General features: G+C 46.8%; 1 protein-coding gene across 6 annotated transcripts in view; it reads left to right on the top strand.

Annotated features, from left to right (window-relative positions):
- PFKL (phosphofructokinase, liver type) overlaps positions 1-10,843 on the top strand; it is a 42,311-nt gene extending 31,468 nt beyond the window's left edge. For 3 of the 6 annotated variants that reach the window (XM_083443227.1, XM_083443231.1, XM_083443229.1), the window contains exons 15-22: positions 2,297-2,384; positions 3,272-3,424; positions 3,682-3,846; positions 5,436-5,497; positions 7,151-7,262; positions 7,681-7,780; positions 8,442-8,547; positions 9,758-10,843. In XM_083443227.1, coding sequence (XP_083299353.1) covers positions 2,297-2,384; positions 3,272-3,424; positions 3,682-3,846; positions 5,436-5,497; positions 7,151-7,262; positions 7,681-7,780; positions 8,442-8,547; positions 9,758-9,905 — 934 coding nt within the window. In that variant the 3' untranslated portion in view covers positions 9,906-10,843. Of the gene's footprint in view, positions 1-2,296; positions 2,385-3,271; positions 3,425-3,681; positions 3,847-5,435; positions 5,498-7,150; positions 7,267-7,680; positions 7,781-8,441; positions 8,548-9,757 lie in introns of all 6 variants that reach the window. The other 3 variants (XM_083443226.1, XM_083443230.1, XM_083443228.1) reach the window with 1 other exon arrangement.
- Positions 10,844-11,066: the final 223 nt, after the last annotated feature.

An 11,066-nucleotide genomic window follows, 5' to 3' on the forward strand; every position in this document is an offset into this window, starting at 1 on the left:
TAATATTGGGGTGAAAGGGATTTTTGACAATAGGGCAGTCCTGCCCACCTGTCAGTCATGTGATGTCATAATGATGCCACATGCTTGATAGGTAAGTAACCCCATCCACCTGTCAAATTTGACCCACAAGGCAGATCCTAATAAGGATCTCATTGGTGAAGCCAAAAAAGATTCCCACCCCTGCTTTAGGTTGATAATCAAGTTATGGAATGTTAGAAAGGGTGAGTCTTAAATGTTGCAAACTCTTGGGTTTGCATAATAATGTCATGAGACTTGAGTCCCATCAGGCAGGAAGCATTATCTCATCCAAATTGCTCTCCTTTCTGGTAAACAGGGCAGGGGGACCTACTGAGCTTGCCATTTATTCCTGTGGGCTCTGAAATTTTGTGAGGGTTTGAAATGTGATGGCAATGGTGATGATTGCGTCTGAAACCTGATGGGGTCTGCGTGCATGCAAATGCACTCATTTATAAATTACATATGGGGCAGAGGATCTTAAAATGTGTACTGCAAGTATGAATTTGGATAATGTTCACCAGTTGCACACTCTTGCCATAAAGTGCATGCAGCCTGTACAATAACTGGTTTATTTAAAGTGGTAATGAATGCAAAACCAGATCTGCTACAGACACAAGTTTCATTGGACTGTTTCACCAGTCAAGAATACCTGTGGAATTCAGTCCTACAGAGATTTGTCTCCTTACAGTCCTCGGTCTCAGCTGTGCTATGTTGGCTTAACAGATAATTTCACTGTATATCCTGTTGCTGTATCTCAGGGGTCAGCAAACTACAGCCCATGGGCCAGATCCGGCCCAATTGCCCTCAGCATCCGGTCCATGGACAGTCCGTGAATCATGCAGATTCCTTCTTTTAAAAAAATTTGTTAATTTTATTTCTGCGCCACCATTTTTTTTTTGGGGGGGCACCATTTCCATGCACACACACTTACAGCGGCATCTCCTCCCTCCCTCCTGGGTTTTCCTCATCCTTTTGCCCGCCCTGCATAGAGGAGGAAGGGCTAGGCTGAGCTAGCTGAGTGCCATTTTGGGCAGTGCCTCTCCGGAGCCAGCCAGCACCTTTTGGGCCGCTCTTGCCGCCACCGCCAGCCTGTGCCGCTCACAAGGGCAGGCACAGGAGTCGTGGTTGGCAGAGTGCAGTGCCTCTCCCAACCGCTGCTAATGTGCCTGCCCTTGCAAGTGGCAGAGGCTGGCAGCGGCGGAGGGATGAGCGGCCCGAAGCAGCCCTTTCGGGCCGCTTGTCCCTCCGCTGACAGCCTCTGCCGCTCGCAAAGGCAGGCACAGGAGCCGCAGTTGGGAGAGCACAGCGCTTCTCTGGAGCCAGCCAGCCCTTGCGCCGACAGCACCATAGGCAGGCAGGGGGAGGGGAGGGGCTGGGGGAGAGAGAGGAGCCCCCTCTGCTGGGTGCGTGCCTGCCACAAGGTCTGGGGGGCGGTGAACCTGCACCCTCCAAAAAAAGTTTGCTGACCCCTGCTGTATCCCATTGCAGAGACTGTATAGCTGGAACAGTCACAGGTTGCAAGCATGAACTCATTTCCAAATCATTTACAAGGCCATTGCTAATGTAACAGTTTTGCATGTTACATCTTTACCCTTTCCTGTGCTAACCCTGCTTCACTTGTGCAGTACAGTATTTCTTAAGGGAGTGTGATGAGTAGCGACTGAAGTAACCACCTGCTATGTGAACTGCCAGGATTATGTTCCCTCACATAGACAGCCTCGTTTCTGCTTAGTTCTGCAGGTGAAGAGTGACCACAGATCTTTATGAGCTATCTGGCCAAGTACCTATTCTACTGGGCTTATCTGAACATAAGAGTCTTTTCCAGAGTATCTGGACTGTACTCTTCAATTGTTAGCATGGCCAAAGTGGGAGGAAGTTGGTTTAATAAGCATGTTTCCTCTTGCTGGTCAGTAGGCCATTCATTCTGCAGGAAGCAATACAAAAGGTGCATTGTTCCTAAATGACTTGCACTTGCCAGTCTGTGGGAGTGAGCCCGTCTGTCTCTGCTCCCTTGGCAAAGAACATATCCTATCAAAGGCTGGCCGTTGGCGCATGCTCTAGCTTGCCTTTATGCTGTTATTTGGAAAGTAAGGCAGCAAATTAAACGTGGAAGATTTCAAAGCATCTCTTTGCCTGCTTCATGGAATTAGCGTCTCCTCTCTTTTCCTTCACTGTGCTAAGACAATCCGATTCTTAAGCAGGTGCGGTAAAGCAGGAAGAGGCAGGCATCGTCGTGATGCAGCTTTTCTAACAGCTTGTTTTGTTCTTGTTTTGCCAGAACGCTTCCCAAGACGTGCATGGAAAAGATTGTCGAAAATGTCCGGAAATTTAACATCCATGCACTGCTGGTTGTTGGAGGATTTGAGGTGTGGAGAAGTTCATCGGACACTTTCAGATTTGAATGAGAAATGCCTCGCTCCTTTTCCTAAAAAGCTGGGCCAGGCATGATTGCACTGATGTTGGTACTTCAGTGTGTAGACAGACTGCAAGGCTGGAATTAGCCACATTGAGCTGCAGCTCAGTCATAGAACACATGCCCTTTAAACCCCATCCACTTCCACCTTCCCCATCCCAATTCCTCCTCCTTTCCAGCTTTCTTCCACTCATCACCTAAATAACCCTCCCATATTCCCCCTCATATCTCTAAATGCCATCTTAACCACTCCCCTGCCAGTTCCACTTGCTGCTTCCCCAATTCCTCCCTTCGCTTCCCCGCCCCCCCCCCCGTCAGCCACCAAAGAACTAAAACTGCCATACACAGACACCCTTTTCCCCCACACCAAGGCCTTCCTGTAATCCCCACCATCATGTATTACAGACAAGAGTTTTCCTTTCTCCCTGCCCCCCCCCCACCCATCCTCCTTCCCCCACTCCTGCCTTTAGACCCTTGGGAAGCAGCCAATAAAAACCATGTGATGACTGACTAGGTTAAATATAGTATATAGTGAGATCTATAGAGTTGGTCTCTTTTTGGTCTCTTTTCATAGTACCTTTTGTTTCAACAATTGCAATCCTCTTTAGTAAACATATGCTTTAAATGACTATGTATCAAAAATACCTCTGGACTGATAGATAGCCAGTTTCCAAGGGTTCATTTCAAGGTCATGACTCCTACCCAGCTCAAGAGAGTCAATCAAAATTTAGATTTAAGATGCTCAGAGGTGTAAAATTTCTTTTTATCTCTTACTTCTTGCAGCCCAGTGCTTAGGCTTGGGTATGTGGCTTACATTTCTGCCACTCTTGTCTTTTGCAGGCGTATGAGGGAGTACTACAATTGGTGGAAGCTCGTGGTCAGTATGATGAGCTTTGCATCATTATGTGTGTGATTCCAGCCACCATCAGCAACAACGTCCCAGGCACTGACTTCAGCCTGGGTTCCGATACAGCTGTCAATGCTGCCATGGAGGTAAGATGGGTCTATCCAGCAGCCACAGAATGCCGGGAACTAGGCATGCGGGGAGATGAATTATATAACCTTTGTTTCATCAATGTATTTCTATTGCATATATCAGAAATGTTGGCAAGAAAGATAGAGGAGGCAGGAGGTGGAGCAGGGGAGTAATACAGACCACGTAAAACTACACCTACCCCAGAATGGTAGACAGAAACTCAGCTTAACACCTGGGCAACTAAGCATCCTTTTCCTTCCTCCCTGATCTGTAGAGCTGTGACCGCATCAAGCAGTCCGCCTCGGGCACAAAAAGACGAGTGTTCATTGTGGAGACGATGGGCGGTTACTGCGGCTATTTGTCTACAGTGACTGGCATTGCAACAGGAGCTGATGCTGCCTACGTCTATGAAGATCCTTTCACCATTCATGACTTAAAGGTGTGCTGGTGGCAGAATTGAGCACGTGAAGTGCTGTTTGAATGTCGTGAGGTGGCACAGAAAGATGGTTTCCTGGCATTTGTCAGATGTGCAAGGGGCAGGCGACTGGGTGATAATTGGGGGTGGATGAGAAGGGAATATGGAAAAGAAGATGACTCCTGGTTGGGGGGGAAAATCCAAACTTCAAATCAATGCTTATCAGGAACCTATAAGTTGTTATTGATTTGTGTACTTCATGTTGCAGCCCTCCCCTTTCATAAGAACTTGCATGAAAGTGACCTCCCAATTTTTCTCACAGGCTCATATAAGTTCAGCACAAACAGTTGGGCCTGGTGAGCATTTAAGGTCCCCAACCCTAATCTGCTGGTTGCCATCTGATTGGATTTTATTCTGATCCTGGTTGGATTTCCGGATGTATTTTAATTGATTGGCTGATTTTACGTTAATGTGTTATACATTTGATGTTAGCCGCTCTGAGCCCGGTTTTGGCCAGGGAGGACGGTGTATAAATAAAAAATATTATTATTATTAAACAATATTTGAAAAAGCAAGACCTAAATTACATATGTAGTTCTATAAAATGCAGACATCCTCTCTTACATAAGTCATGTTCCATCTGTGAGAAGACTGAAGTGTTCCCAATGAATCCTGTAACTTATCTGGATATTGGAAGTGCAGGTGAGATGAACTGGCTGAAAGAGAGAGGAGATATTTGGACCACGTGTGGTGGCAATGCTCATCATGACAACTCGTCTGTCTCATTTTACAGAGTAATTTAAAAATGAGGCAGAATGAATTATCCCTCTGCCACCCTTTTCCACTACAGCAAATTTTGGCTCCAAAGCCCAAGGCAGTTAGGATGGAATTCAAAGTAGCTCTGTTACATCAGACAAGCATTTTGCTTGCTTGAGGCAACAATCTCTCCTCTCCTTAGACATGCCTTATACAAGCATTTATGCTAGCAAACTCCTGATCATAGAACAAAAGCAATATATCATCTGATGGTGACCACTTCTCCATCTCTGATTTTTTCCATTCTTGTTCTGGGGGAGCCTGTTGCCTTTGCCAGCTTTGCTGGCAATGAATACACCCAAGCTATAAAATGGTTTACTTGAAGACAGCCTTCTGCAACATAGTGTCTTCCAGATGTTTCTGACTACAACTCCCATCATCCCTGGTCATTAGCCAGGCTGGCTAGGGCTGATGGGAGTTGGTGTCCACCAACAACTGCAGGGCACCAGATTGGGGAAGTCTGACTTACATTGATCTCAATGGAACAAATGCAGCAACTGTTGTTCATATAAATGTGTTGCTATCAAGAACAACAGTGACCAAGATTATTCAAGCTGCTAAAACATTCTGTTTCCCTCCTGGTTAACCTTTTCTTTTCACTTGTTTGTTGCACTTAATGACAGTTGATTCTAACACAGTCAGGCTTGAGCAAAGCATTTATAGTCTTGTCTTATCTAATCTCATTCTCTCTGTAGCTCAGAAGTGACATTTCCTTCTTCCTTTTTCTAAAGAGCTGTTTTCTCTTGAATCAGCAAAATTTGTTCCAATGAAAACGATTGGTCTTTGTGTCTTTCCAGGCAAATGTTGAACATTTAACTGACAAAATGAAAACAGACATTCAGAGAGGCCTAGTACTGCGGTGAGTTGTGGAAAAGGCTCTGAAACGGCCGTGCTTCAGTTCTTGAAGAAGATGGAAATCTTCAGTGTCATCTGGGATTGAAATAACTTTTATCTCTGTAGCTTTTTGAATACACAATTTTATATTGAGTGTGCCAATGCTATGGCAGCAGCTCTTTTAAAAAGGCTGAGACGGTAGCTGAAAAAGGCATAAAGAGATTTGGGGCTCAAAATGGGTTCATCAGACTGTCTTTTTCAGACTGTCTCCCTCAAGAAAGGAGGGAGCAAGTGATGTGTTCAGCAGAGGGAGTGTACTATACTGTACAATATCTGTGATAGGAGCATCTGTGGCCCTCCAAATGATTCTGGACTCCCATCTCCCAGCAGTCCCAGCCAACATGGTCAATGCTCAGGGATGATGGGAGCTTGGTTCACTGCCTCTGAACTATGGGAAGCATCAGCTCATAGTGCAGGATGCCATCACCTGCTCCTGGATCACAGGGTTGGCACTGTTCTCTGTGACTCTGCTGACCCAATCCCTGGAGTATTGCCAAGACTTGCATCTCTGTAGCATGCGTGAATAGTGACTCAGCACAAATGAAGGAATTGCAGCCTAGAAACCTCTGAAACACTGAAAAGAGATGGATGGTTTTAGAAATGTGATGAGATTAGGCTTGGCTCCCTGCCGGGATGGAGATCTGATGGATTCTACCGCAGTCCTGCGGAAAAAGGGTAGAGGAGATTCCTCAAGTGCAAGGCTAGTACAGGGGAGAGAATGGGTTTGCCAGTGCTCAGTAGCTGGCTACACTGTCACTGGTTTAGTTCTGCTTCCTTTGTCTAAATTTTGTCAGCATTTGCCTGAAACCCAGTTCTCTGTGTAGTCCTGGCAGAGCAAAACTTTAAGAATATTCAATCCCGCACACTTCTTGGATCATAAAGGACTCTTCTCCAAAGCTCTTATCCCTGGTGTTGTTAACTTGTGCAAACAAACTCACTTCATTTTGATTTTTCTTTCCAAAAACTGTATTTCCCTTGTTTTGGAATTAAGATAAAGTCAGTGTGCAGAATTCAGAAGCTCAGAAAATATTTTTAAAAGCTAAAACATATATCCTGAAAAACCCAATAAAAATGCAGCATACAATCAGGAACCAGTCACTGAAACAAGATCAAGAATGAGTTAAGAATGAGTGGCCCTGGTGTGTTTCATTGGATTTCTACCAAGAAAGCCCCACCCTTTATTCTTGTTGTGGAGCAGGGGATGAAACCTGAAGCAGGGCCTTCCTTATGAAATCAGAGGGCAGAAGGTCTTGTATGGAAAAAGCCAGTGTATAAAAAACATGAGACTCCGTCACCGAGGGCTTCAGCATTTAAAATCAGTTGGGCCCAGGATGCTTTCTATGCTGTATTTTCTGTGAGAGATACATTCATACTCACTTAGTGCATCAAAGGGGAGGAGGGGCTGTAGCTCAGCAGGTAAAGCACATACATTTCATGCAAAAGTCCCCAGGTTTGATTCCCACCAGGCCTGGGAAAATGCTCCTTCCTGAAACCCTGAAGATCCACTGCTTGTCAAGTGTCAACAGCACTGAGCTAGATGAACTGAGAGTTTTGACTTGGTATTATTAGGCAGCTGCCTGTGTTTTAAAGTGCCTTCTCCCTTTTGCTGTCTTCTTAGCAACGAGAAGTGCCATGAGCACTATACCACTGAGTTCCTCTACAACTTATACTCCTCCGAAGGGAAAGGAATATTTGACTGCAGGATCAACGTCCTAGGCCACCTCCAGCAGGCAAGTATTGCTACATATTGGGTAGCCACAAGGCAGTGTCAGGCTAAGTCACTTCTAATGGATTAGAAGATTACTGGTGGAGAAAAGGCAGGCAGGCAGATATTAACTGGGAAAAACAGCAGAGCTTTTGTTTGAGAGTTTGTAACCGGAATACTTTTTGTCTTGCATGAAAACACTCATCAGCTACTTCTTCCATTCAGGGCAGTGGGGTGCATGCCAAGGTCCTGTTTTCCAGCTTTCAGCTGACCGGGGTTTTTTGTTTAGTTTTCATTGAACTGTCATCATTTTGCAGAAGAGGCATGCAAAATGGCTGCTTAGTGAGATGGCCCCAGCAGAAGAACAGCTGGACTTCCCTTGCAGCAGGAGTGGCATGACCACCCTTTGGGCTCTGCCTTCATTTCCTTTTCTCTGTCTCTAGGGAGGTGCCCCAACCCCCTTTGACCGCAACTACGGCACCAAGCTGGGTGTGAAAGCTGTACTGTGGATGTCGGAGAAGTTGAAGGAAGTTTACCGCAAGGGTATGTTCAGAGAGGATCACCTTGCGAATGAAAAATTTTCACCCTGGTGTTTTGTAATAGGGAAGATCCTCAGGAGAACTTTGGCAGAATGAGGTGAACTTCTTATGCACCATGCCTCCATCTACCTGTCAACCACTTTTACGGTTGCTAATCAACTGAGCAGAGGGATTAAGGGAGTCAGGTGAAGTACCACTGCTTCAGTAAGGGACAAATGCCAGGAGGCTGCTGTGCACATATGCCTTCCCCCTTACCATGAGAGATGGTCCATTCCCTGCCAGGGCCTAGCCAGGACTGTGCAGGGTGGCACCCCAGGGAACCATTGTAATTTGAAGCATCTTGTCTGTACCTAGGAGGAGGATGCTATCCTAAAGTAGGCCTCCTTGGTTTGCTGTGCTTGTGCTTTGAAGCCACTGAGTGCTCTGTGGGGACTGCTCACGAGACCAACATTTCAGTGTGTGCCCATAGTCATTGAAAACAGTATGCAACTAATTTTCTTGAGTCCTGTTGACTTGCTGGGGTTCCAGGAGCCTCTATAGCTACTGGCTCTCTGCCAGAGACAACCAGGGTAGCCACATCCAGGCCTTCTCAAGTAATGGCAAGCCGTTTGGTTGACGTCAGAATTTCTTGGCACCACACCTAAAAGTCCTCTCTGTTTCCACAGGCCGGGTATTTGCCAATTCTGCCGATTCTGCCTGCGTGATAGGCCTGAAGAGGAAGGCTGTGTCATTTAGCCCAGTGACTGAGCTCAAGAAAGTCACAGATTTTGAGTAAGTAGGCACCTCTTCTGCCATCCGAGTCATGGAATGTGAGATTCTGGGAGCAGGGAGGACACTTCCTGCCAGTGCTTTTCATGGAAAGGACTGGTGGGCAGAGCAGCTGTGAGGCGTTAACTACAGTCCTCTTAGCTCTGTTTTGTGCTTCCTTTCTAAGGGAAGTGGGAAGTGCCCAGATATTTTGGGAAATGGTGAGCCTTGTGACTTGCTTGCCAGTGGGGACACTTTCATCCCTCCTGGGAGTCAAATGTTCAGAATTTAGCATACTGAGCATCAAAGTGAGCTGGGTGAGTTCCTTGCCTGCCTCTCCCTTGATGGATTCTTACTTAAGATATGCTCCACAGCCACAGATGGGTGGAGGCTGCCTGTAAACAGGGATATGGGCGGGCCGGTATGTTTCCGATCTGTGTCAGTTTCACATGTATTCAGCCATATCCCCTCCCATTTCTGCATTAATCTCTTTGAGTTTTAAAAAACTTCAGAAGAAAATGTTTAAATGGTGTTTAAATATGTATATTTGGATGTCTTTTCCCCACAACATACAAATTGCTGTAAGCTTTTCCCGTCAAAGTAAAGGGACCCCTGACCATTAGGTCCAGTCGTGACCGACTCTGGGCTTGCGGCGCTCATCTCGCTTTATTGGCCAAGGGAGCCGGCATACAGCTTCCGGGTCACGTGGCCAGCATGACTAAGCCGCTTCTGGCAAACCAGAGCAGCACACGGAAACACCGTTTACCTTCCCGCTGGAGCGGTCCCTATTTATCTACTTGCACTTTGACGTGCTTTTGAACTGCTAGGTTGGCAGGAGCAGGGACCGAGCAACAGGAGCTCACCCCGTTGCAGGGATTCGAACCGCCGACCTTATGATCAAGTCCTAGGCTCTGTGGTTTAACCCGCGTCCCTCCCATCAAAGTACACACTTGTAATTATACCTTATCATAAAATACGCATTTTGCTACACTTTTTGAGCCTTCTGTGTTCAGCACAGAATCTGATCTGTACATCCCTCTGGGAGGTAAAGATCGAGGTCAATTCCTGTTGCAATTTGCAAAGATTTGAATTCCCCCAACTAGGAGAGGGGAATTGACTTCACAGGTGCACAGAGCTGCTCTGTTTATTGCTAATGACATCACACATTCCAGGGCTGAGCCCCAGTTCAGATTGAACCCTGGTGCTGACTTCGCTTTCCTCTCCTTTCTTGCAGACACAGGCTCCCCAAGGAGCAATGGTGGCTGAACCTGCGCCTTATGCTGAAGATGTTGGCCCACTACCAGATCAGCCTGACTGAATATGTGTCTGGGAAGATTGAGCATGTCACCCGTCGCACGCTCAGCATCGAAAAGGGGTTCTAGCTGCAATCTTCTCTTCTGCTCACCCCAGACTAGTTCTCCATTGTTTTTCCCTGCACACACCCACAACTCCCCCACCCCTTCCTCTGGCCTTCTCATGCCTTTTGAGTGCAGTGCTGGTGCCACTGTGAGCCTGTAGGAGTGTGACTGAGGCCAACCTGGCTGACATTGCAGAATCACTCCATACCCACTGCTGTATACTCCTCATAGCCTAAGAGGGTGAGTGTTCTTCTGTCCATGGCTCCCTCTTAGGAGCCTATTCACTCCAGGCAGCACAGTCACTCCAGAAAGGGTCCATCCCTGTTTCCCAGGCTACTCTTTTATTCAGACACTATTTAAAGAATCATGTACTCAATAATCAGATGGACAATGGGGATTGGTTATAGATTCTTTCTGGGCCTGGTGCCATGGAGATTGCAGGAGTCCAGAAGGGGGTGTCCCTTAGATGGGAGTCACAGAGAATGTGAGGTCCCCAAGTGCCTCCCCAACTTGGGGAGTGCTGTAAGACAAATGATGGGTCAAATTCGGGACCAAGAACTTCTGCCCCTATCATGTTAACATCCAGCACAAAGATCTTGTCTAGCAGAAGTATGTCGGCGGCATACTGCAAAGTAGCAGTAAGCAGTGGAACAGCTCCTCTCTTCCCCTGCCCCACCTTCCCTCACTGGGGTGATGCATGACAACCAGGACATGGCAGCATGTCTGAATGCTGGGTTGGGGTTGCCCAGTGTGTCGTGGATTTGCATGGGGAAACCCTCTTCTCCACGCTGTCTGACTGGTTTGACTGAGCCATCTTCCTGGCTAGAGCTGCGATGGTGGCACCCGTTTTGCGTACTCTTCCCAATACACTTCTGTGAACTCAGTGTCCTGTGTTGCCTGTATTTGTCTGTGCCACAGCTTTGTGACTTCTAGAAGTACATTAAAAGAAATCAATGAACCAAGCCTGTGCGTGTTTTCAGTTTGATTCTCTTTCCTGTTTGGGGAAACTGTCTCTGACCTCACAGCATGGGATGGGCTAACAGGAATGATGCGGTCCTGTGCTGGAATACTAGCCTTATGCACCCTAAGTTCTCTATCGGGGGAGAAGTTGGAACATGAGGAAGGAGGGACAGGAAAGGTGATGGATCTTCTACCTCTAGTCTCCTCACAATGAAGACATAAGAA

Source organism: Podarcis tiliguerta (genome assembly GCF_965153285.1).
Source record: "Podarcis tiliguerta genome assembly, chromosome: 5".
NCBI lineage: Eukaryota > Metazoa > Chordata > Lepidosauria > Squamata > Lacertidae > Podarcis > Podarcis tiliguerta.